The sequence below is a fragment of the Chamaea fasciata genome, unplaced genomic scaffold, assembly GCF_029207755.1.
Source record: "Chamaea fasciata isolate MVZ Bird 193981 ecotype frontalis unplaced genomic scaffold, bChaFas1.0.hap1 SCAF_7, whole genome shotgun sequence".
Lineage (NCBI taxonomy): Eukaryota > Metazoa > Chordata > Aves > Passeriformes > Sylviidae > Chamaea > Chamaea fasciata.
This window is the reverse complement of record NW_027094092.1, coordinates 37,512,334-37,539,540: the sequence shown is the minus strand read 5'-3', so window position 1 is coordinate 37,539,540 and position 27,207 is coordinate 37,512,334. Positions and strand designations below refer to the sequence as shown.

At 37.2% G+C, this 27,207-nt stretch overlaps 1 protein-coding gene across 2 annotated transcripts in view; it reads left to right on the top strand.

Moving 5' to 3' along the window:
* Window positions 1–27,207, top strand: part of BAZ1A (bromodomain adjacent to zinc finger domain 1A) — a 65,508-nt gene that overhangs the window by 28,854 nt on the left and 9,447 nt on the right. The window contains exons 6-21 of one of the 2 annotated variants that reach the window (XM_066188417.1): window positions 849–936; window positions 2,681–2,815; window positions 3,349–3,451; window positions 5,433–5,599; window positions 6,384–6,479; window positions 8,776–8,914; window positions 9,359–9,505; window positions 11,868–11,963; window positions 12,092–12,316; window positions 12,979–13,144; window positions 13,399–13,512; window positions 14,148–14,272; window positions 15,857–16,465; window positions 19,046–19,209; window positions 19,392–19,546; window positions 22,033–22,181. In XM_066188417.1, the coding sequence (XP_066044514.1) occupies window positions 849–936; window positions 2,681–2,815; window positions 3,349–3,451; window positions 5,433–5,599; window positions 6,384–6,479; window positions 8,776–8,914; window positions 9,359–9,505; window positions 11,868–11,963; window positions 12,092–12,316; window positions 12,979–13,144; window positions 13,399–13,512; window positions 14,148–14,272; window positions 15,857–16,465; window positions 19,046–19,209; window positions 19,392–19,546; window positions 22,033–22,181 (2,678 nt within the window). The remainder of the gene's footprint in view (window positions 1–848; window positions 937–2,680; window positions 2,816–3,348; window positions 3,452–5,432; window positions 5,600–6,383; window positions 6,480–8,775; window positions 8,915–9,358; window positions 9,506–11,867; window positions 11,964–12,091; window positions 12,317–12,978; window positions 13,145–13,398; window positions 13,513–14,147; window positions 14,273–15,856; window positions 16,466–19,045; window positions 19,210–19,391; window positions 19,547–22,032; window positions 22,182–27,207) is intronic. The other variant, XM_066188418.1, reaches the window with a different exon arrangement.

Here is a 27,207-nt window from a genome sequence, read left to right as displayed (position 1 = left end):
ATAATAATGCACTGTTGGTGGTGTGAGCACTCTGGTAGCATTGCTGGTTTGAAATGTCAGAGCAGACACTGGCAATCAGATGGATTTAAAATAGAAAGGTGTAGAGGTTTTGCTTCTTAAATAACAAATTTTGTCTCAAGTTCAGTTAAATTATATGTTTAGAGTGGATTGTGCATCAAAACTTTATATGAACTGGATGCTGGAAATTTGTGTGATTACAAGTCATTTAGTTCCAGCACAAGTCAGGATTTGTTTTTTCATTAACTACTCCTGTGTAGTGAAGTTTTTTCCTTCCCATGAAGTAATGCAGGCTCCCTGGAATGCCAGGAGCCAGTAGAGTGCACACTGTCCTGTAGAAAGAAGTGGCATAGCTTGACTGAGAAGTGTGTGAATTCACCTTGTCACTTGTTGGCTTGCCTCCCTGCTCGAGAGACATGAATGTTGCTTTCCTGCTGTCCCTGTTTGTTTGTCCTCCCTCTCTTCTGAAACAATCAGACTTGGGTTTTATTTAGGAATTTTTAGAAGTATTTGGAGGACCTACCATGAATCAAAAGGGTGTTTAAAAAAGAGGACATAACAGGATCTTCAAATTAAAAATTGCAGATGCACAAACCAACTGTTTATGTACTGCTTGGGTTTTGTTTTATTTATAAGGAAAATTTTAATTCAGTTGGGATTTCAAAGAATGGTTGTTAATTACAATACTAAGGGTGTTATTTATAATTAAGAAAATAAGAAAAAGATCAATCATACGGTGTGTCACATGTATTCTTGCCCATACTTTTGGCTGTTCTTAAACACTAATTAAAGATGTTAGTTGATAATACTACCTTTCTGTCCTAATACAGCCGGAGGAAACATCTCTTTTCTCGTGATAGACTTAAACTTTTTCTGAAACAGCACTGTGAACCACATGATGGAGTAATTAAAGCTAAGGTAAGCAAGAAGAAATAATTTATTGGATAGAGTGTTGACACTATTTAGTATTTTTTGCTCTTCTCTACTAGCTGCTCAGAGCTCCTTTTTAAAAGGAAATTTAGGTTTTCATAAGTATAATATACTTTTCCAAAATAAAAAGTGAATGCTTCAACTTTTTGTTCAAAACCGGGTTTTAACTTCTGCTTGTAAACAAGATGGTAATTTTTCTGGACATGAAGCATAATTCTTTAATTTCTTCTTTGGCTACTAGTTTAAAAAAGTCCCCAAAATAAAAGAGCATTTATCTAGAAAAAAATTGTTAAAACATAATATATTTTTGATTAGTCTAGCACATGAACTGTTTTCATTCTTCAAGGTTTGCAGCTGATATTTCTAAGTCAAATAAAAATGAACTGTTTCTCTGTTGGTACAGTAAGCCAGTATTACTCTGTTGTAATGCTTTTAGCTGGAAAGTGTTTTATAATAGATTGAATTCAGTCTCCAGATCTTCCGTGAGACAAGAACCAGAGTTTAGGTGGCTGGAATGGGTTTTTGATAAGGCCTTGGATGTTGACTATGCATGTTTTTGTAATCTTAGATATATGGTAATACTTAGTACAACTCAGACAAAAGTTCACATCTTAGTGGGCACCAGATGACTGAGAATTTGAGCAGCTTTTCTCACAACACAGCAATTTCCTTTGCCTTGCTTGCTGTACAACAAGAGATCCTGGACTCCTGCACTGTGTATTGCAGCCTTGACCCTGAAATCCTTGCTATCCTCTTGTTTTTAGAAAGTAGCAGGGTTTTTTAATATATCTATTTTCTCATACAGCTGTGTAACTGCTCATTCTGCACAGGAAGGTTCAGAAATGAGAGTTAGTGAGAGTCTTACCTCTGAAAGTTGTGGAAAGCAACAAAGGCAATGAATTTCTGAATAAATGTGTAACTCTAGAGTCTGTCTCTTCTAAAGAAATGGAAATAGAAGAAAATAAAACTGAAAGCGATAAACCACCTCATTCCTTGGGCTTGTTAGTGGTCATTTTTACTCAGCTCACTGTTCCACATTAAGGACTAGTGATCTATTAGTGATGCTTTCTGGAGCCTCAGGAAAATTGTTACGTTCTGTATACTTGTCGTCTTTATTTGGGCTTTCTGTGGAGTGTCTTTTTGTCCTCTTGCTGATTGTCTTGCATTTCAGTTATGTGAACATGTCCTATTTGGAATGTCTCCTTTGTATCCTCATCTGTATTGTCCAATAAGGGCACATTTCCTGATGTCATCAGGTTGAGAAAGTAGACTTGAAAAGAAACTTTGACAATTTGGAAAAATTTTCCTCCAGAAATAAGTACCTGTGTAATAGAGAATTATGTAATTCTTCAATAAGTTAAGTTTCTGCTTTAATCTGTCAAAATTTATTCTTGACACACTTCAGTAACTTGCTAGGAAGACACTGTCCAGCTGTGTTTGCTAAAAGGCATATAAAGAAACAACATCTTACCAAATGAAGCTAAATTCTAGTTTCAGATGTGTGCTGCATACATCATTATCATTATCCACTTGGTAGATGAAGTCTTCACTTACACTATTTCAGAGTGTTATTTCTTATTCTCGCTTAAGCAGTTGTGGATATGGTTACTCTTATTGTCTTCTTTTGTGAATTAATGATTTATTAATTAGCTGCTATTTAGATTAATTAGCTTATATTTATAAAAAGGTAAGAATTTCACAATGAATATCTATTTTCATCTTTCTTACTAAGGCAACATCAATTGAAAAGTATAATCTAGCAGAACAAAACTTCTCCTATTTCTTTCCTGATGAGCCACCCACATTTATCTTCAGTCCTGCAAGCAGACGGCGAGGGCGACCTCCAAAGAGGGCATCTGCAGGTCTTGTAAGTAGTAACATTTTTAATCCCAGATGAAAACACATCAGCATAGTCTGTGAAGTTCTTCCATTTGTCTTGAGTTTTCAGATCATTTGAAATAGAGGGTTGACATCGTGCTTTTCTTGTTTTGATGGCAGTTGGGATATTTCCACAATTGCTCTTAAAGTAATTGCTTTATCGTTAAGCTGGTAAAAGGGATCATGCTTGATACGTTACCTTCTTATTTTTGTCATTATTCTGGGATCCCATCGAGAAACTAGTTTTTCAGTGTGTTGTGATGACAGAGTACTTGTCCATTCTGGGATTAATAAATAATTTGCTAAAAAGATTTAATTTGAACTCTCAGATAAAATTATGTCACTTGCCCTCAAATCCCAGGTGTGTCACTTGCCTGTATTTTAACACTGAGACTCTCAGTCACTGTACTACTTCCTTGTGTTCTGGAGAGCAGTTGAAAAATTGGGAATCTCTTTTGCTGGTCATTTCACTGTAGTTATGATGTTCTTTTTTTTCCTCTCTACCTCCAAATTCTTTGTCAGGAGGACTGTATTACACCTAAACAAAACACCTCAGCAAACAAAAGTAAAGTATCAAGGGAAAGGGCAAGGTTCCAGAAGCAAAAAGAAGATGTGCAGGCCATAGGTAAGTTGAAGTTTACTCATATGACCAGTAGAACCAGTTTTTGCAGGTTTGGGAGCAGGCCATAATTATGGTATTTTTGGGGTTGTACCTTTCAAAGGGAAAATATATTCAGAGTGTACTGCCACACCACTACAGCCAAGTGCTCCTTTCGGTAGTTAGCATGCTTGTTTCCTGGTTTTATTTTGTTATTTCCTTGTTAGTTGACTAAATTGGGGAAGTGTAGGAAGCTTGTGGTCCAACTATGTTGATTTCTCTCTGAGATAAATAAAGAGCTAAATAATCTTTTGTAGAAGCTTGGATGGTGAAGTCATGTGTAATTTTTACCAGCTGGAGGTATATCAAAGCATGAATGTGTTACACAAATCCGGTAGTTTTTCCATTTCTGCATTTTCCTCATACAGCAATCTCAAAATTTAAAAGAAGTTAAATATATTCTGATTTTTTGTTGTTTAAAAAGCATAAATCACTTCAGAGATTTTTAGTTTGGACTAAATGAATTATTTTGGCTTAGTTTTGACCTCTTCCTGATCAATTTTAATTTGATTTCAAACGAAGTAAGGGGACCTATATGCCTTTTGTTTGGATTTAATTAGATAAACTGGTATGTCTTCTTGAGGACAAAGGTCATACAAGGAGTTATTCTTCTGGATTGTAAGGACTCATGTCCTTCTGAAGGAAAGGCTTTCAACTGTGGAAGTATTTTAGTGAACTTCTAGTTCCAGCCTCTCATTTTCTTGAGCATAGAATTTTTTAACATGGCAAGGACATTCAGAAGTTACCTAGTCCAACGTGTGCTTAAATAACAGCAAAGTTGTCTGACACTGCTTTGGGCCTTCCCTTTATAGGAGATAGGGACAATAGAATTTCATGTCTTCCATTAAATTTGTGTGTCCACATTCTTGCACAGCAAGCATCTGTTTGTTCATGTGCTGGGAATGACAGCATAGACGGAGGTAACAGTTGATCAGAGTCAAAGCTGCTTCCTCTCTTGTGTGGACAGAAACTGCAGCTTCTAGAAGACTAATTAAGTCACATTTTCACAATGTGAAAAATTAACCTTTTTATGTATGTTGAAGTTCCTGGGGATCAGCTTCACTGCATTTGTTTGCCAGGTAGAGACATCGCTGGTGTGTGCAGTAGCTTTCTGTAGAAAGAACCTAGCCCATTTTCCGAATGTTATAGGAAAATACAATAAAAGTCTTTCTTGTTAGTACTATCCATTTAGTAAGAGTAAGGATCTTTTTTCATTTCTTTCACTTATGATTCTAGCTTTCCTGTTTATTCAATTAAAACAGTAAGACCCCATTTTATTTGTTGGCCTGTGTGTGAGCTGATAGGCACAGAAAGTGGAAATTTGTATCCTGTTTTTCTTCCACACATGGCTGCAAAGAAATCTGCATTTCTTCAGGCAGTAGCATTTATCGTCATTTAAAGTTCAGCTTAAACTGTGTAACTGAAGTAAAATTTGAACAAAACACACTGAACTACGATGTACTACAGGTTTCAAATGTATTGACTCCAGTAATTTGGTAATAACTAAATATTTAAAGATCACTTATTTAAAGGTTTTTACTATCACAGATAGTTGTGTGCCACAGCTGGTTGTGGCGTGGTTTATTAACCAGTCATTACTAGATATGCTGCTGTAATTATACGTTGGAATCACTTCTCATCTTTATATGTCAATTGATAGAAACCAATAAACAAGTAACAACCTTCAGTATACTCATAAAACCAGATATATTTAACTTCATTACCTGTTGACAACCTCATAAAGCATATCTAACACATAGGCTTGAAATTCTTGATTCTGTAAGGAACTCCCAAGTGTTTGAATTTCTGGTTGGTGTGGAAACAATTCAGTCTTCATAACAATATCTTTTTCAGATGGTAATTATAAAAAGATCAGTCTATTTATCAGTTAAAACTAAAATTTTCAAAAGGAAAAATAACTTAGGTTTGTTGTTTTTTTCCTTCATAGCTTTCGAAAAAGCTAAATTAAAACAAGAGAAGGCAAATGCTATAGAAGCTAGAAAAAAGGAGAAAGAAGATAAGGAGAAGAAGAGAGAAGAATTAAAGAAAATTGTGGAAGAAGAGAGGATGAAAAAAAAAGAAGAGAAAGAGAGACTCAAAATAGAGAAGGAAAAAGTAATGCTTTTGCAGTATATGTGTTTCACATATGAGCAGTATAATGGCTTTCTAGTTTCCTCGTTTCTTAGTTGCTGTTTCAAGTTATTTTCCATTTATCGTTTTCAGTTCCTAGAAATGCATTTTAGAAGAATAGGCAGTTACAAGATTTGATGATGGGTTGTATTTCTGGTTTGCTTTCTCTATAATTTTAGTTTACCAAAAGTTCATTTTTAATTTGAACTTACTTTGCAAGTAATGTGGTGGGCTTGGGGTTTTTTGCCAATAATGCATAAAACTATTTAATTTAATGGTTGTCTTCTCTTTGAAGAATCTGTTCTGCATTAGATTGAGGGCATATCTAATCGTTGTGGATTTCTGTGTGGATTCTCTTTGGATGTAAATTGCTAAATAACTTTTTGTGAGCTTGAATATGAAAAAATTAAATAGTCCAGTGTATTTTACTACAGCCACATTCACAATCTTGTTTTGATGGTCTTTTTTGAGGCGACTTTCATAAATGCTGTCTAATTTTTTTTCTTCCTCCATTTCCATCAAAAACCAAAAACACCCCTCAAGAAAAGCAATAACTAATCCAACAAAGTATCACCTCATTTAAATTTTTTTTGCCTGTATCATTTTATACAAAATAAAGATGAATAGATTGCTCCATTCTAATTAAATGTGATACTTTACTTTTCAGTGTGATTGAATAGTATAGTGGTGCAGTTTTAGAAAGTTGCAATAAGGCCACGTAACAATATTTACATACAATTGTGACTGGTTTGTTTTGGTTTTTTTTCAGGAAAGAGAGAAACTGCGTGAGGAAAAAAGAAAATATGTGGAATACCTGAAACAGTGGAGTAAGCCTAGAGAAGATATGGAGTGTGATGACCTTAAGGTATGATTGAATTTAGAATAGCTGAAGATTGTAGTTTGCAGGGTCCCCAGATGGATTAGATTCCCTAATGCAGAGGCAAATCTAGATCTGACTGGAATGCTAGAGGATGTGAGTCACATGCCTTGTGTAATACACATTTCCCAGTGGCAATGTTAATAGTATCATCTGCATCTGCATTTTCAACCTCCCGAAAAGCATTAAAAGCTGTGCTCAGTCTACAATAGAATATGTTTGAAGTGCTGGCATTACTGAGTGGAGGGTATTGAGTATACCTGACTTCTGTGTTAAGTATACAAAATGAGCTCACTTAGAACAAATGTGACGTACTTAAAATATTTGAGTAATGACAAAACTAAATTTTTCGCTGCAAAAGTTGGAAAAGACATTGGCTTGTTATGTCCTGTGGCATTCTTTTGATTTAAACTGTAGCAATATACATATATACTAGAAGATACTATATGTATCATGTTTAATGAGCATCTTTCATGATGATACTGGAAACCTGTAGAAAGTAACAAGAATTTGCTTCTCAAAGAACTTAGGTTTCACACGAGAGTATCTCTGTACATAACAGAAGATTTTCTAGTGTTACACGTTCACGTATGCCGTATTGGTATTCATTTTGGCAGGGGCAAATCATCAGAAACACAAGGATGAGAGATTGAGATACACAGGGAAACAGAACAAGTGCAAGGAGGGCGAGTGGAAATAAAGGGGAGTGTTAAATGAATTCAAGTGAAAGCACTGATTGGGAGGAATATGAGAGCTAAACACATGTGTGAGGGGAGCTGAATAGCCATTGAAGATGGGAGTGAAAACTCTTAGCTATGTAGAAGGGGCCATTGCTGAAAGGAGAGCCAACTGTGAAAACAGTGCTGCTGTATTTCTACTGGAAAGAAAAGGAGGGGTGGAAAAGCAGTGTCATCACTAGAGTGAGACTGCTGCTCTGCTCTGCTGGTGCAGCCTCACCTGGAGTACTGTGTGAGTTTTCGGGCACTGCAATATAAGAAAGACATTAAGCTATTAGAGAGTGTGCATTGGAGAGAAAAAAGAATGGTAAAGGGGCTGGAGAGGAAGCCATATGAGGAGTAGCTTGGTCTGTTCAGCCTGGAGGAGGCTGAGGGGACACCTCATCACAGTCTACAACATCCTTGTGAGAAGAGGAACGGCAGGTACTGATCTCTTCTCTTTGGTGCCCAGTGACAGGATGCGAGGGAATGGCCTGAAGTTGTGCCGGGGGGGTTTAGGCTGGATATTAGAAAAAGCTTCTTCACCCAGAGGATGATTGGGCACTGGAACAGGCTTCCAAGGGAAGTTGTCACAGCACCAAGCCAGACGGAGTTCAAGAACCATTTGGACAATGCTGTCAGGCACAGGGTGTGATTCTTTACATGGATGGTCCTGTGCAGAGCCAGGAGTCGGAATCAAAGATCCTCGTGGTTCCCTTCCAACTCAAAATAATCTGTTCTTTTGTGATTCTGTGAATTGACAAGAATATAAATAAAGATGAGTTTAGGTGGGAACTGCTTTTGAAAAGATTCCCTTAGGAAATACATGAAATACCGTATTCTTCTGAAGCATAGTATTTGGCTTTCTTCTCCTTAATATTAGTGAACTACCACATTTGTGGAAAGGAGACATCGTTCTGGAAATTGTTCAGCTATGTGTGCTAAGAAATAGTAAGTGAAGACAAATCTTGAAGATAGTAATTTCAAAATCAAGTGGTTTTAGACACTATCATCTGTGATTTGGAGGTGGTGTCTCTGTTGTCTTGTTATGTGGTTACATCAGCTCTCTTTAATATGTTTTCAGCTACCATAAGAGCTTTACAAATGCAGAAAACCACTATCAGAACATACAGCTGTTGGACATAATCTTGCATATCCTAGTATTAGTAGGGCTTGTTTTATGTGAACGTGTAAGTAACTTCTAAGAGACTTTGCTTGTCCAGACAGTTCAGGAAACTGGCATTCAGAACTCTTGTGGAATAATACAGGTATAAAGGAAAAATCTTGACAGCCAATGTTCTTAACTTGTAGTGGGATTAACTTCATAGACATGAGTTAACTTCTTCCTCAAAAATTTTACATTCAAGTTGCATGCTCTTCCGTTTCCAAAGTTAGTACTATCACCAGTGTTACCATGATAACTGATCATGTGTCCTGTGGGACTCTTTAGTAAAACGTAGAGAAACTCAACAAATACATTCCTTAGAGTAATACACTCTTTGGTTTTAATCACTTGTGTACTTTGCACAAACCAAATACTGTATTGAGTGGTCCCATTTGGTTTGCAGGAACTTCCCATTCCAGTGCCAGTGAAGACAAGACTTCCTCCTGAGATCTTTGGTGATGCTCTGATGGTTTTGGAGTTTTTACATGCTTTCGGGGAACTTTTTGATCTTCAAGACGAATTTCCTGAAGGAGTGACTTTAGGCAAGTTGTGCTTTATGTGGCAAGGTGCCCCACTTTGGCAGTTTCCCTTCTACCAAACAACCAAACATTTTAAGTGCACACAAGTACCTCTCCTAATTTTCTATGTGGCTTTCATCTGTCAGTACTAACTCATGCATATCAATCCAGTTTTCAGTTCATGGTCAACTCCAAAGGACTTGTAAAATCAAAATTAATTTTGGTGTACAAGTTGTTATTCTGCTTATCAAAATATCTACTTGTACTTTTTTCTTGGAATTACAAATCAAGAAAACAATGTTTAGTCAGGACTGTTTCTGACACCATCACCCTGGGAATATATGCAATAAATTATGGAAACATAATTTAATTATCATACCTGAAGGAAAAAAATGTTTTCATTCTTCAGTACATAATTTTTTTTCCAACTTTGCGGCAAAAGTGACGCTTCTTAAACTTTATTCACAGAGGTTTTAGAGGAAGCTCTTGTAGGAAATGACACTGAAGGCCCACTATGTGAATTGCTGTTTTTCTTCCTGACTGCCATCTTTCAGGCAATGGCCGAAGAGGAAGAGGAAGTGGCCAAAGATCAAATAGCTGATGCTGAGACCAAAGGTCAGATCTTTAATTTTACTGCTGAAAAGCTGAAATTGCACTGGAATTAACTTTAAGCTGCATGATTTATGGCATTCCTTTGTTTAACCTTGTCTTATTATGCATGGATATTGTATGTAAATGGGCTTGTTTTTTCTCTTTTATCTGAAATTAAAGCCTTAAACTGGGCTTGGACTGCAGGGTCTGGGGGGAATAGAGAAAAAGGAAGCTCATTGTTACTATGATTGTATCCAGCCAAGCATAATAAGCTCTTAACAGCATTGCTTGTGTATCAGAGGTGCAGAAAGCATCTTTACCTTCCTTCTCTTCCTCCAGCACTTTTGCATATTTCTCCTGAGGGTCAGGAAACAATTCATTTTTCTAAGTCTTCTCAAAGGTATCTGTGTCTATAAAGAAGTCTTTACCTAGATTAAAAACTAAAACTCCCCAGCATGACTGTTACGGAAAATTGAATATTCGTTATCCTTCAAGACTTGAAGGTATGCATCCACAGCTCCTGGATACTGCCATGTGTGTTCTTTCAGTCTCACAGTCACTCTGACTTTGGTCTTTGCTCTAAAGCTGATGTTGCCCCCATTTTCAGAAGCACTCGGTATATACTAACCACTGATCAGAAGGAAGTGCAGGCTTTGCTGCAAATTTATAGTCCTGTGTTTATGGACTGCCAAATTTGCTGACTAAAGGAGAACCTTTGACCCATCCTACTAGCCTTTATTTCATTAGAGGTAGGTACATAAGAGCACTCCCTGTTTGAGGTCAAGTGAATTCTGTGATGCCCCTGCAAGCCAGATGTGTGAGTTACGTGAAGGTTCTTATAATTCCTCCCTTGAAGCTTGTTTATTTTCATGCTTAAGATTTATATCCAGTCTATAAATTATGTAAAGCATGGGCACTGTCTTCAATAACAGAGGCTGCTCTTGTTCATTAAATAAAGTTACAGATTTGAGACAGTGTTAATAAGTTTAGATTAATTACTGTTGAATTTAGTAATTAAACTGTATTTGTTAACTACTGAGAGTACTGCCTTGGCAATACAAGCAAGGATTCCGTATCAGGTAATCATAGAATAGTTGATTAGATTCTATATTTTTTCGTATGGCTGATTAGAAAAAACATAATGTAACTTTCATGTTTTAATTTGACATCATGGGGTTGACAATTGCAAAAGTCTGCCATTTTGTTTTAGTTTAGCAGAGTTGTGGGTAAGGCACTTCATTTCTTATGTTTTACTTGCCTCAGAACTTTCATTTCTTGTCACTCTTTAGACATCTTCTTTCCCGTAAAGGAGTTATATAGTCTTGGCTTTGTAATGCTGGCTAACCAAAATAGCAGTAGTCAGCATGTTTGCTCAGTTAAATCCTGTACAGGCAGAGCTTCTGCAACAGGGAACACCACGGATATGTGGTTTGGGGTGTACAGTACTTTCTCAAAGTGTGTTATATATTTAAAGTGAGAGAGGAGGTGCAGAGATTCATTTTGCAGTGTCTGGGTGACAGTTTTCAAACGTTAATCATTGTGTATAGGACTGTTGTGGATTTGTATTCTATGTATTGTTTGTATAGTTTGTATTTGTGGTTTTTATTTTGACCTGGTGGCTTTAACGGCTTAATGATTTGAATTTGAACAAAGTGAAATTGTTGAAACAGCACACAGTGCTGAAAATACTCTGCCAACCCTCTGGAGAAATACCTGTAAGTGCTGAGGAAACCTTTGTTTAAGAAACAGGAATTTGCTGTTTCTCCCTTTCACTTCCCAGCTTTCCTTGTCAGTTTGCTTATGTCTGATGCATTAAGTGCAGGTGCTTGATTTGGTGAAATGCGATTTATATGTAATGGCTTAGTAATTGTGTTTGTGCAGAACAGGCTGTATCGGAGTTACATATAGGAAGTATAAAGTGAATGGTGATAGCCACTATCAAAATACATGATTGGTTTGAGTTATGCTTCCCAAAAACAAAATTATTATAAGGAAAACAGTTCATTTGAGGAAAGGAAATACAGGTGTTCTTGCATTGCTACTTGTCTGCGCTTTCAAGCGTGTTCCTGGATTTGTTCTTGCTGCCTTTTATGTTGCCATTGTGCATGTTTTGTGTGTTGTGGTTGCTTTAACAGCTTGTATGGTGTTCTCCCTATATACAGCATGTGGTGCATGTCCTTAGCTCTTAGCTGGATTTTTTTAGTTGCCTTTAAAGATCTGTAAATTTTTGTTTGGATGTTGAACTGAATTTTGAATACATTGATGCATCTGTAAATATCATCCCTCTTTTTGCTTTGTCTGCAACTCTCAAAGCACAGCTTCCTTTCCTCCCCTCCACAGTACAAGTTTTAATTTGCACTAGAATAAAGTGTTTATTTCCTTAAAGATTTAACAGAGGCTTTGGATGAAGATGCAGACCCCACAAAATCTGCACTGTCTGCAGTTGCAACTTTGGCAGCTGCATGGCCCCAGTTACATCAGGGTATGTGTGGGTTTCACTTCTCGTTTTGTTACTGTTGTAATTTTGCTCTGTATTTTAAAGAACAATTTTTATATTTATGTACATTTAAATGTCTATATAAAATAACTGTTCATTCTTCTCAACTGTAGGCTGCAATTTGAAAAACTTGGATCTTGATAGCTGCACTCTTTCTGAGATTCTCAGACTTCACATTCTAGCATCAGGTGCTGATATAACATCAGCCAATGCAAAATACCGTTACCAGAAACGAGGAGGGTTTGATACTACTGATGATGCTTGCATGGAGCTGAGATTAAGTAATCCTGGTCTCTTGAAGAAACTTTCAAGTACCTCAGTATATGATTTGTTGCCAGGTAATAAAAGATAATACATGTTAGAGATTATTAGATTGCTCAATAAGTGATTGATTTTGCAACTGCTTCAGACCAATAATGGTCAAAATTTACTGCCATCATAGAAAAATTGGGTTTGGAAAGGACCTCTGGGGACCGTATGTAGACCAACACTCACCCCCTATGCTTCAGTCCCCACAAACACATCCCACCACATCAGAGATTGCAGAGCTAAGCAGGCTCATTACTTCTGAGTAGCTTTTCTTTCATTCCCCTTTAAAAATGTTAGTGTTATTTGCATAAGGGGATCTCTCTGGGAGAAGCACTAGAGTGTTTGATTCAGCACTTGCTTTTTTTTCCCCTGTTTATATTTGCGTCTTTTGTTCATTATTTGGAAATGGAGAAAAATTTCTGTCTACTGTTCCTTTATCTCTATTTTGAAGATAATACTGCATGTTACTACTTCTTTTGGTGGTAAAAGTTAATAAATTTAAAAAGAAAGGCTTGTGTCTCCAAGCAAAGCAGATCTGCTTTCAGGAAATGTCTCTGCAAGTGCACTTAGTGTACTACAAACACTTGTTCACTTGTTCTTAGGTGAGAACAAATCCAGTTTGGAGTCTGTAAGTGTTAGGCTTATTATCAATTGCATAATGAAATATAAACATTGGTCCAAATTTTATTAGGAGAAAAGATGAAGATCCTTCATGCTCTCTGTGGGAAACTCCTGACTCTCGTCTCCACTCGAGACTTCATTGAGGACTCTGTTGATGTGTTACGACAAGCAAAACAGGAGTTCCGGGAATTAAAGGCAGAACAGCATCGCAAAGAACGAGAGGCGGCAGCAGCAAGGTAGAACTAGGATGTGGAAAATTAAATTTTGGTGCTGCAAATGGGATTAATCCTTCAGTTGCAGAAGGCATATGAGAAACAGTAGTAACGTTTCTGTTCTATGCTGATTTCCTGAGACAGTAGACAGGAGTGAAACCTCGTTGTGCTAAATGTTGTGTTTTCCCATGTTGCTGCTATTTTTGTATAAAAAAGATGTGGACAGACCAGATAGTAGATTAATTGCAATTGGTTTTCTATATCCTTCTTCCTAATAGGATACGTAAGAAAAGAGAAGAAAGGTTAAAAGAACAAGAGTTAAAAATGAAAGAGAAACAAGAAAAGCTGAAGGAAGAGGAGCAAAGAATTCCTGCTGTAGAAGTATCTGTTGGGTATGGTACATAGTATTTACTGTGATGTATATCATATAGCACTTTTCAGCTTTGTGGCCAGACCTCAAATGTGTAGTGTCATTGACCTGATCATATACAAAGGTATATTTTAAGTATATTGTCCTTAATGTTCACTTTATTTTTCTTCATAGTGGTGTGGAATTGGTAAAAAAGTTACCTTGTAAAAACTGCCTGTGTTTCGGTAGGGTATTAATTATGTTTGTTAGATGAGGCAAAAATGTGTAACAAGCATTTTACAGAACGATATATACATTTTTGGAAGGAAGCTTTTCTTAGACGTGAAAAAAATCTACAGCAATAGAACTACACTAAGATGTCTCTAAAAATGATCTGATAATAATAATACTCTTCAAACGAAAGTGTGAGTACCAAAGAGCAGGTTTTAGTCCTTAGTATAGAACTTCACATTTACAGTTCAATGGGTTTCTTTTGGGATTTAATATAGTCTGTGATTTACAGTTTATTTTGTAAGAGCATTACAGGTATTTTACTAGTTAAGTACTTGGGAGATGAAAGTACTGTTCGTGTCAAAGGTGCCATATTTTATTTTTTATATTCAGCTTATATTGCCTGGTTGGTAAGTTAGTAACCTTTTGTTTATTTTACTGTGTCAGGGAGGAGGAACGGGAAGACCTCGATACTAGTACAGAGAGCAAAGAGATGGAGCGTAAAGAGCAAGACATGGACACGGTCACAGAGGATGAAGAAGAGCTGGGACCAAACAAAAAACGACGGAGAGGTAATGCAATAGTGAATTTGTTTGTGTACCTGTGCACCTGCATGCATGCACCTGGCAAGCTCTTGTGTTTTATAGTAGAAGTATCAATTGTATCTTTGCTGTAATTTTATTTTAAGGAGAAAAACCACACTCAAACATGATCATGATGGGCTATTAAGGACATGGAGCCAGCCTGGTGTAGTTCCTATGGTCAGCTGTATGTTGTTTCACACTTCCGTTTCTTCTTGTCTTCCTTAAGTGCTGTGTGGATTCCTCCTTTGTCTAAAAAATGTTATGATGTTGTCTAACAACCCATTACAAGTACTTACCCTCATAGAGAGAGTTGTAGGAGTTTCATCTAATAGGAGATGGTGTGGGTTTGATTTTTTAATATTTTTTTTTTTTTTTTTAGTAAACTGCAAAACCAACTGGTATTTCAAAAGAAAACATTAGACCAAGCATTTGGGTGTAGTTTGCCTTTGTTAATGAAGCAGCATGCCTCCTATACAAGAATAAAACCAGACTTAGGCCTAGATTTAATTTCCTCAGCAGTGTGCTAGTAGGAACTGCAGTGCAGTAAATGTTGCAGGATGAATTGTTGATGGCTTTGGGCTGCTAGCTCATCTGAGTCTTTCTGCTGGGAAGGCTTTGTGCTGGTCTCTGCGGCAGTGAGAGTCCTGAATGATTGTGGACTTAAGTTGCGAATTTGTACAGTTCCTAACAGTACCTAGGATGGAAATTCTGAATCATTCAGTAATACAGATTTACATGTCTGTTACAGTTTTGTCATGGCAAAGCAATGAGATCCTAAACAGAATTTCACGTCTCTCAAATACCCATGTTTGAGACATTGTGATTGGATGGCAAGCAGGTGTTATTATTTCATTCCTACAACTAGGGAACTGAAGGTCACTCTGGAAACATGTAGAACTTGAGTGTTGACAGCACCTTTCAGGTTGCATGCATAAATTATGAGACATACTGGTCTAGATGTCTACCAGGACTTAACACTTTGGTAAACTAAAGATGTGAACTGAAATGTTTTCAGCTGGTACAAATTGAGGGGGGGAAATAATATATAAGTGAATACATTTAAAAATTAAAGTGAACAAGTAAGATACCTGAGTTTTCCATAAAAGCTGCTATGTAGGGATTCTGCTCTTTCTTGAGACCTTTGGGGGTTTAAGATCATAATTTTGAGTATGATAAATAAAGTCTGAATCATAGTTTGTATTCAGTAGTGGAATTGCTAGAATTTTACTTTATCCTTATAAGATGTTTCTGTGATGAATTATTGCCTTCTTAAAATTTTGCTTCTTTTTGTATGATATTGAAGATGAGAGTGTCAGTAAAGGACACTTAGTCTAGTTTCTGCAAAGTGAAGGTGTATTTAAAGTGGCTGCCCATTCTTCAAGGGAATGGGGGTTAATCACTTGACTTTTTCTTTAATAAAACCAGTATTGTCTCTTGACTGAGCTGATGGTCTTTGACAGCGTAAGTTTGGATAACCAGAAAAGGTCAAAACTAAAACCTGCCCTTTAGCTGAGTTTTTGGTTTAAAAAAATATTAAATTAATTGCTATCATACTACTTCTTTTAACTTTAGGAAGGAGAGGGCAAAATGAGTATAAAGAATTTACAAGACAAGAAGAGGCCACTCGTGAAAAGAGCGAACCTCTTACTGCTGAAGATGAAGAAGCTTTAAAACAGGAACAACAAAAGAAAGAGAAGGAACTGTTAGAAAAGATTCAGAGTGCAACAGCCTGCACAAATATCACCCCGTTGGGTCGTGACCGTCTGTACCGACGCTACTGGATTTTCCCCTCTGTTCCTGGATTGTTTGTAGAGGAGGACTATTCTGGTCTCACAGAAGACATGTTGTTGCCTCAGACCTCTTCCTTTCAGAGTAGTGGACAGTCTTGCACAAATGAACCTCAGGTATTCAGTAAAACTGGAGAGTCTTTGAAATCCTCTGAATCTACCTCCAATATTGACCAAGATTCACACACCAGTGTTGTCGTAGAGGTGCCAAGGCCAGTATACAAACCAAACCGTTGGTGCTTTTACAGTTCTCGGGAACAACTGGACCAACTTCTAGAGGCTCTCAATTCCCGAGGACATAGGGAGAGTGCCTTAAAAGAAACTCTTTTACAAGAGAAAAGTAGAATATATGAACAACTAAACAGCTTTCCTGTGGAGAAATTCCATATTCCAGGTAAATGAAAAGTTCTTGGTCTTAATTTGCTTCTACGGATAAGACTTCTATAAATATTATAGAAACCTCTAGTTCTAATTTAACTGTAATTTCTAAGATCTAAGAATTATTCTTAAGCATTTTTTTACTCAATGGAAAACACATTTGGTTTTTTTCCTTCCTTCCTTTTTTTCCTCTTCCCGCTTGACAGACCTTTGTGGTATTTTATGGTGTTTCATGTTAAAAAAAAATAATAATTTTTCTGTGATCTTACTGCTTAGTAAACTGGGATTGGCTTTTAAACCGATGACTTTAGGAAGTAATTTTAGCTTTAGAAAAAATCAACTGGGGAATAAGAGTTAATATGTGCTAAAAAGCCATGTAGCTGTGTTGGTTGTTACATGGATTAACATCAGTGCAGTGGCATTTTGTGACATTACTCTTTTCTGGGATTTTTTCTCTTTTCTTCCTTTGGCAGACACTCAGTACAGAAGGAAACAGCAGGATAGCAGATGTTTTTATGGGTTTTTAAACATAGGAGTGTACTGAAAACCATCGTAGACCTAGGATTTAGAGATTTTTCCTTTTTCTCCTTGCCAAGTATTTTGCCATTTATTGGCAAGGCATTGGCTCCAATCACTGATAAAATTCTGCACATACAGGCTTACAGCTGGCTTGCTTATGTGGTCTTGGTGGGTAGGCAGTGTTACCAAAGTGATACTCCTTAGGGTAATGTTTAAGAAATTGCATTTTGTTTTTAAGTATGACAAATTACCTTGAGGATATGGGGCGAGGGAGAAGTATTCACAGCAGACACAAATTCTGTTTTCTTGGAGTGCGTATGCTAGGACACGCTGTGAGCACATCAGATACTGCTAAATTTATAACTGATCTAACATTTCTTTTGGTGGAAACTACACAAGACAGAGTCTTTGCATAGTAATTAAACTTCATTTTGAGGCCTTTTCTCCATATTGGGTTTTTTTTTTTTTTTTGAGAAAAACTCCATCTTCTGATATGGTTGAGTTTGTATGTCTGGTTCCTTATTTTCTTAATTGCTGCACCTTTTTTCTGTATTTGTGTGTTGCTTTCTTCTCTGAGGCAACTTGATGTCCACAGTCACAGATTTTTCTTCTCTTTCAATGTTAGAACTGTAGAATAATATTGACTTTCATTAAAAAAGGAGGCAGCTTTGAACTTCACTTTAATAGAGATCAAGAAAATTCGAATGCAGTAGTCCAATACCAGTGGTGCCACACCACTGTGTGATAAGCAGGGATAAATAGCAGTGTGTAGATGCACTTGGTTGGGAGCTTTTCTGCTGTGGACTCCAGATGATGCCCTATTGCCTTCACTCAAATGACTTGCAGGACAAGAGGGATTCTCCTCTACTGTAGGCTGTGCTTCTGCCTTTTCCAGTTCCTGCTCGAAAGAGCTTGGAAATAAAATTGGTATGTGCTATTACTTGATTTTATTGCAGTATCCACTAACTTTTCCATGTCAATTATTTGAAAAGCAGTTGCTGCTTTTCTAGTTCTGCTCAAGAAAAAATACTGCTTTTCTTCTTTGCTTTTAAACCAAAAAGGACGTTTCCCGCATCCAGGCATTAGAGTTGCTAGTCTACATTTTGAGGGTATTTGCATGATTACTTTCAGTTACAGGGAATTTTTTCAGCAATTGAGAGCACCTTAGAAATGCATCCTGTGCTTTCTTAGCAACAGCTTTATTTATTGTATTTATTAAATACCTCTTAAATTGCTGCATGTACCTTCTTATCACTGCACTCAAAGGTTTTAATGTAAATCCTGTAAACAAAAATGTTCACCACCTATGCAAGACTTGCAAGCACTAATTTAGGATTTGGGCAGACTTTCAGCTCTCTCTGGTGGCCTTTGAGTTTTTGCATGAACTTCGAGTTCTCTTGGGAGTAGGTTTTTACTTGACAGCCCATTATCATCAGCTCTCACCTTGTTTTCATAAATTTTCATGTTGCCTTGCTCTTTTTCTCCTGTCTTTAATTAGAGGACACAGTCAGTCTTGTCTGTGCCTGTATCATCTTATCTTCTTGCATTGTTTTAAGGTTAGGTTTTTAGAAGAGATTTTATCTTGTCTTGTTCTGTTAGGTTTTGTGGTTTTCAGTTGCACATGCTTGCTTATTTTAAGTGTTTCTGTGATAAAAGAAACGTGCAGGAACAACAGTTGAAGAGTTCTCTTGTAAAGTAAAACCAATCAAGTAATAGAAATGTGACTTTATTTTCTCTTTTTTTCTCCTTGCACTTAGAGCAAGCTTGGTGTTCCTTATCTACTACTTAAGAAAGAATTTTAAGACAAAAGGACTCCTTTTAAATTAGCAAGGATTTCTCTCATGTGTTGTTCTGAGTGGATGCCAGTCATCTCTTGGCCATCTATTGGTCATCATTACCCTGCTTGGTTGGATCAGATACCTTAGTTGGCACAGATGTTGGTTGGCAGCTAGCTGCAAGAAGGGAATTTTGAACCCATGTATTCAGCTAGTTCTGTCTTGTACTGTTGTTCCCTCTGCCAACAGCTGCTTTAAAGGAGCAAGATCTACTAATACCAAATTACTTACTGTTCTTGCAGAAAAACCTCAAAGTGACGTCAGACCTCCTATAGGACGGGGAAGGATGCAGAATGTCCATGATGGATCTCACCTATCTGCAGAGAAGCAGCTTGAACTGAGACTTAGGGACTTTCTTTTGGACATTGAAGACAGGATCTACCAAGGAACATTGGGGGCTATTAAGGTATTTGTAAATGGTAGAATGTAGGAACGTAGTGGTGCCATCAAGTCTGTAACTTAAATGAGAACTCTTGCATGCAGTGGTTTTACTAAAAGCGTAATTAAATTAAATGTAGACAGTAATGGGTACTAAAAGTTTGTATCCTTTGATTCTTTAGAAACCTCAAATTTGTATGTTTGCTTCAGGTTACAGACAGACAGGCTTGGAGAGCAGCCTTAGAACATGGGCGATATGAGTTTCTGAATGATGAAAACAAAGAAAATGGTATTATTAAAACTGTGAATGAAGAGTCTGAAGAAATGGAAACTGATGATCAAGATAAATTTATTGTCAAAGATAGGTAAGAGCTATAGTTTTAATAATGGTTCTTCTCTCTGAGTTTTATGGCAGTGCTACGGTTTCATTTGCCTGGAGGCTTTTTGACCTTCATATTGTTTTTAGCCTCAAATTCTTCTACATGGTGATTTTTAAGACTGTAAATCTTAAAACGTGAGATTTTACTTCGGTTTGTAGTCTCTAAATGCTGTTCTATTACCATGTAAGACTAAGGCACCAATATTTACCTCTTTCAGTATTCAGATACTACACTGCTCAAAGTAAACATTAATCATCAAAGAAGGAACATGTGGATTCATTTTGAAGTAATTATAAATGCAGGGGAACATTTAACTGGCTGTTGATGATTTATTTTCCAGAAGAACCTCCCCCCCAAAAAGAACCCCAAACCAAAAAATCCTCACACAAAAAAACCTCCAAGATGACACAAAAACCACAAAACAAAACAACAAAACCAAAACACTTCAATTTCTGAAAAGAGTAGGAGTGTTGAAAAGTAAAAATGGTAATAGTAACAAATCTCTGGTTGAACTGGCCAGTGTACCTTCTGAGTCTCAGTAAGAGCCACCAGGGCAACAGGTCATGGTCTAGATTAACTTTAAGCATAGCAGCAAAATGGAGATGTGATCTTACAACTTCAGCAATGATAATACTTCTGTGGAGCAAGCTGCAACATAGTAAAAGGAAGGAAATCTCAAATCCTACACTGTTGTCGCTGTAAAGTGTTTTGTGGTGTTTTGTTTGGTTTTTCAACATTTGAGACAGATGTGGCTCTCTTGAGAGCAGTTCTTGTTGTAAATCAAACTTCAGAAATCACAGAAATGGTGAAGATTTCTGAATTCTTAATTCTCAGAAGTTGCATACTTCTCAAAATATATTCTACCTTAATATAGTTAATGCATATAAAATTGTATGTCTTGATAGGGTGTGAATTTTGAAATACTTCAGGAAAAAAGATTCATTTGAGACAATCATGGTACTAACATACTGTTTGCCTTATGTATTTTGTGATGCTTTCTGTTAGAAAAGCTATATTTCTGAGTGGACTAATGAATGCTGTGTTGGATGTTAGGAATTGAAAGTTCTTCAAGTTTTTTTCTCATTTTATTTCGATTCCCATTCATCACTGTGAATTAGAATTTTCCTGTAAGACTGTCCTTTGAATCAGAGTTCCCTAGTTGCATGGAAAATGGATGGGGTCATTCTATGTATTAATCATACGATTTACAGACATTTGGTTCCTGAAAACCAGAATATAGAAGTATTCCACTGTTTTAACTAAGAAGCTGAAATTTATCTGTTTCCACTTAACACTGGGTACTTGTTCCATTGCCAACTCTCAATTCAACTGCAGAACTTTGTAGCTTCATTTTTTTTCCATTAGATACTGACTCCATCAGAATTTCTGAATAAAGTCTACTCTAATAAAGTCTTGCATATTAAATCAGACTATAGGATTCTGAAATCATGTGACAGATTGCTTTTGATGTGGGGCTTTTTATCCACCTCAGAGCGAGTGACATCTCGTTAAGACCTTGGAGTTTGACTAGTGAAATGTAAATAACTCAGTAGCTTTCTTTCTGTTTGCTTTCAGGCTATCAAGATGTGTGTGACTGCAAAATATAATGAACAGCTTTTAAGTGTGAAAAAAGAACAGGGACAACCAAAAGCATTGCTTATTCACGAGAATAAAGCAGAATCTAGACAGTCTTAATTAGTTAATTTTTTATAAATCCCAAGTAGAAATGGAATTTTATTTTCAGTAGTGTGAGCTGCTCTCGTTACTTAATGTTTGTGGTTCAGAAAGATTAACTACAATTAGAAATTATTACTTAGTCTCTCGGTCCTGTTTTATTGGAAAACCAGCTCTTTGGTGGTTTGTGGGGTTTGTTTGATTGGTTTCAGGGGATTTTTAGGGTTTTTTTTTAATTTTTTGGGAGGCTTTTTAACCACCCTTACACAAAAGTTAGTATTTTATTAATATCCTCCAAGGATGAGAATGTACAAGTTAACAATCCTTGATTTACATTTAAAAATTACTTTTTTTTTCTCTCCAAAAATCTTTTGAGTTGTAGGGATCTGTGTAGTTGAACTTCTGCAGGTAGACGTGTTCTACAAAGCTACACTTCACCACTGGAAGTGTTTTCACTGAAGAACTATTGGGACTATATTATTCACAGAAATTGGTCATAAACTAGCTAATGGATGTCACATCAGATTTCCTGGAAATCTTAATTGTTTTGAAATTCGTCATCCACATTTCTTGGAATTTGTATAACTGTTACTTAAAGATGATTTATCTAGATTAACTAGGCTAGCTGAGCAAATGTAAGCACTAGGATAGCTAATCACACCTGTGTAGTATCTGTTCGTGTCTGTTATCCATGCATGTATGTGAAGTTTAAATAAGAAGCTTGTGTAGATACGTATATTGCAAGTATCTCTGCTGTTTAGATACTTCAAAGATAATTTAATACATTTCTCTTCTAGACTTGTTGGGTTAAAAACCGAAGCTCCAAGTGCTGCATCAACCAGCACAAGTACTCCTCAGCCAGTCAGTAATGTGGTTCACTACTTGGCGTCTGCATTGCTTCAGATAGAACAAGGAATTGAGCGCAGGTTTCTCAAAGCGCCTCTTGGTAAGTCTCTGAATTGAAACTATATCTCTAGTCTTGTGTAAGATTTTGTAACTAACAAACCAAACACATCCACCCCAACACTGCAGTAAGACCCTGACCCCAAAGCCACTTGCTTGTTTTGCAAGACTGGATGCTTTAGAAGGATATGTTGGGGAAAAGAACAAAAAGTTTACTCACCTACATATGTGTATATATATATATGTATGTAAAATGTATTAATTAACAAGTAAATTTTACTTTTAAGTACATACTTATTTAACATAGATTATTTCAGTGACCTTGTTTAGGTGGTGCTACAGTTATACTGATGCATTGGGAGACAAATTGTACCCTTAGCCAGAAATGATCAAGCTTTCTGGGGGAATTCTATAATTCACAATTACTGTTGAGGCCAGTATAGCATTCAGTTCTAGGTTGAAAAAATGTTTGCTTCTTTTTATACTGTTTCAGTGAAAGCAGCATAGGCCTAGTTCACCTTGTTCAGCAATAACAGAATACTTACAGTAAAGTATAAGAAAGATTTACATTGCAAACATTAAGATTCTCAGGTTCTGCTTTTGTGCTGTAAAACTTGGAAATAAAAGGTTGAAAAGAAAAGGTTTAAAGAAAAATTTTAACCAAAGCAGGATTATACCTTGACTTCGATACATATTCCTTACTTGACTTCCTCTGATGAGGTTCCAGAGGTGAGAGAGAGGATCCAAAGTGCATAAAGTCAGTTTGTTTTCCCATGATCCCTCAGGTCTGGGTTCATTAGGATCCTTTTGCAATTCAGAAGTGGACTTTTATCTTAGAGAAATGTGTAGAGGTGGTTCCTCCTTCCCAAGGTGGCTGTCTTGGTCAGACTTCCTGTCTGGATGGCACACTGGGGATGAGCTGTGCTCTGTGTTTGCTGGGCTGCTTTACTTCTCACCTAGGGTTTGCCAGCGCAGCGCATTCCAGGGTCCTCCAGAGCAGCAACTGCTACGCACCCTGGTAGACTGATACTCTCCTCTAATAATCACCATGTGTAAAATCCTCCTTCTCTGGCAGACTCTGCTGTAGTAGTTGAAGATGAAAATGCAGGTTTCGGTGTGTTAACATAAGATGTTAATGCCCTGTGGCACAGTTGAGCTGAAGTTGTTTCTGCATCTTGGTTGCTCCTGCATGGAGCCTGCTGTCTGGGTATCAGTTGCCACTGAAAATGGATTTGAGCTAGATTTGTGCCAGAGACTGACACGTGGCCATGGGTTCCCTTCCACAAGCTTTTGATGTCGGTGTGATGACCTCTAGAAGAGGGAAGTGCAGCAAATGATTGAGATGAAAGGGGAGAACGCAGGAGTAGTTGAAACCGCAGCTGTTTAAAAGCTTTACTTGGCTGAGTGTTTGGTCAGCTCAAATATGTCTGTGCTTTCCAAGCCAGGCATGATACAGCTTATTTCCTGCTCTATGACTAGACTGCAACCTGTGCAAGAGTTAATTGACAGTACCTCTAGCATTTGTCCTACTTTTCATATACAAGTTGTAAATATATTGTGCATTATATGCCTCCATTTCCATACGGAGCCTGAGAATATTTTGCTGACAGCCTCTTGCTGACAGTTGTAACTTTATTATTCCCCTAAGGGGAAAAACATGGTTATTAGCTGGCTATGGCCATTGATCCTGCATCCTGAGTTAGAGGAAAAAGACTAAAAGAAGAAAAATGCCCCAGAAGTATTTGGAGAGAAAGTTTTTTAGCAGTCCTCTGTCTTCTTTTTGGTGGTTTCAACTCTGCTATGTTCTTATGTTGGTTCATGTTTTTGCCTTAACTTTGGAATGATGGGGGGTTGGGTGTTTTTTAAACTTGGAAATCCTGTTCTCTTAGGTGTTTTATACTAAGTGACAAAAGGAGTATATAAGGAAAGCAAATATGTGTTTTGCATGTCTTAAATCTCTGATGTTTGTTTACTGTAATGTGCCAGTGCATCTCTTCTGCTGTGAAAAAGGCTACTGCTCTAAGATTACAGTAATGTATAGACTAACCTACATCGCTGAGGAGCAGGAAGGATCCCAGGTGTCCTCTGCTCTGGCTTACTGCCCTAACCATTAAGCGACAGTGTCAGGTTCCCTCTTGTTTTTTGGTGCCAAAAGTCTCATGTTTTCAGTTGTGTAATGGGCCGCTTTTAGCAGGAGGTGAATCTGAATGAAGGCGAGATTGCATATGTATAACAGACATAGAAAAGTTCTCCACTTAGCTTGACAAGGAAGTGTTTGTAGCGCTACTAAACCTTCTAATGGAAAGTGGACACTTGTTTTTCTGGACTGCTGTGTGTTCAAAGCTGTGATGCGTTTTTTCCCTGACCCCTCTAGAGTGTGACCATCAGTATTGTGATGATAGAAATTAGCTCTAAGTTTGTAACCACCAGGGTTTAGTTTGAGGAGGTTTTGGTTTTGTTTGACTGGTCTTATATAGATTACTGTGTCTGCACTCATTCATTTTTTTTTTCTTATTGGGGAGGTGTTTTTTTTCAATAGTTGTTCCAGTTATGTAAGGGAACCCCCACTAGACAAAGTGCCTGACACATCTGTTTCTCATGTTAAATCTGATAATCCAAATTTTTTTGGCTGATTGAGTTACCATTTAAGTAGAGATATTGGAAGTCAAGCAAATGTTAGGAGTTCTGTTTTGGTAGCAGTACAGGGGAACACTTGTGGTAAAAAGACAACGCCTGCATTTCTGCTTTTTATACCACACTGAAAATGCTCGGTCTTTGTCATTATTTCAGTTCTTTCTTTTGCTGCAAAGTTTCTTTGCCCTGTCTGTTCCTCCCTTTGCTCTGCTCTGTTCCTGTTAAGAAATGGAGCCATACTTAACAATTTTTAGTTTTCATTTATGGCTGCTAGTCCTAAAAGCCAGCACACTGAAATTCCCTGCAGTCACTGGCAGGTTTATGCTGGTGGCCTCCAGGGTGCAGAGCAGACAAAGGGACCCAGCACAGCAGTAAAAGGACCAGCTGCTCCTCTCGGCTCTGTTTTTGTTTGAGGCTCTATCAGGCTGCCAGGAGCCTTGCTGGTGATTCTGATAGGTTTAGAGTTGAGGTGCATACCAAATGTTCAAGTGGAAGAGCAAGAAAAGACTGACAGAGAAGATAGCGATGTGAAAGGAGATCTGGAAACCCCAGAAATGGCCCCTTCAGCCTCACAGAGCTGCTAGATGCCCACTAATCTTCTGTTGTCTGGTGATTATATGTAACATGATTTAAATTGTATGCATTTCTTAATTTTGAACTGCATTTTTGAAATCCTTTCATTAAATATTACTGTGAAAATTTGGTTATTCTTCCTTCAGTGCAGCCCAAGGTAATGTTACAGGAGACTCATGGAAAGGAGGAGGTGCAGTTGTAGTACAGTGTTTTCCTGCAAAAATTTCAGAGCTTAGATGTAAAAAAGCCTTTTTAAAATAGTTGTTTGAAGGAAACTCTGAAGTGCTGCTTCTCAGAAGAAAATTGTTTGAGAAGGAGGAAATACAAGCAGTTTTTGTTATGAATTCTGCTTCTTTTTCGATATAAATTTCCTTTTCCTTACATTTCAAAATACTTTGCAGTGCAGTAATAAGTCTCATCATTCCTTTTACAGAGATGTGAAAGTTGAGGTATAAAATGATGAAGTGATTTGGTTGCCCTGGAGTTCAGTGAGGCATCCACAAAATAAGTCTGCCTTCTGTACTAGTTCAGGACTTGAGTCATTTAAGCATCCTTCAGATTTCCGTGCAAAAGGTTGGGCTTTAATTCATGGCAGCACCTTTGAGACTGTGGAGGGAGCCATTTGCTTACTTTGTAACTTGTGCCATGCACTTCTAGCATGAAAAAAAAACCAAACAAACAAACCCCAAAGCAACTTTTTTGCTTGTCTTTATTCCATTCCTTTCTTTTTAGATTTTCTTTGTTTCCTGTACTCCCAAAACTGTTTCCTTTCCTATTTATAATTGTCCTCATAATAGCATCAGACATCTTCCAGCAGTGTCCTGGGATATGATTAGTATATACACATACTTTGTTCTTATGCTTTCATTACTTACCTGCAGAGTTTCATGAGCAGAGGCAGCAAAGGTGGAAATGGGCTTTTTTATAATAAAGAATTTTTGTTTACTCTTCAGAGAAGACAGTCAAAGAAGGTGCCTTGTATTTGGAGCAGAGGAGGTTGACCATGGCTCTTCCTTCTTGGGAGGTTAATTTAATAATTTTAATATTTGAGGACACTCCTGCACAAAAATATCCAAAATACTTCTTTCAAGTGGACAGATGAGCTAATTCTCTTGGTCCTTGAGAACTGTGCCCATAACCTAGCTACATTTTTTGAGCTGTGAGGAGGTTTGTGGTAGCGCAGACCAGACAAATTTTTAGCTGAGAGAGAAACCTGTGGTTAGCATATCTGCTCTTGTGACCATTTGCACCAGAGATGGACAGAAAGGTAAGGCAGGGTAGGATTCAGAGCTTTTAGTTCAAGCATTCTGTTGGTAGTGGGAGTCAAAGTAAACACTGGCATGTGCAATTCCTCCATGCACAGTGCTCCCTTACCCTTCACTGTCTACCTTCACTGTGTGCACATATTGAGAACCACTGTTCAAGTCATGGTTTTAAGACTACACAAGTATGGAATATAAAAATTAATTAAAAATAATCTGCCATGCTTCAAAAAGGTATTTGAAATAACTCTATGAATTTAATGTTAGGTAATGCAGAAGATGATGAAAGGCACCACTGGGGGTATAAAAGGAGGAAGAGAGTGAAAGACAAGACTAGTCAGAGAGATGGTAAATTTTAAATGTTACTTGTATTGCTAAGAATTAGAAAGCATTGAATATTTTATCAGATTTTCTTTTTCTTATTCTTTTTTACTTAATTAATTTTGTAGCCAGTTCCTTACATTGAAGGTATTGAAGCCAAAGGTTTAAACATTAAACAAATACAGCTCAAATATTTAAAATGAAGAAAAAGGTTTCTGCAACCAGAAATAAAGAACTGTATTTTTTTTTTTATCACTTTGGGACCAAAACTTGCCTGTT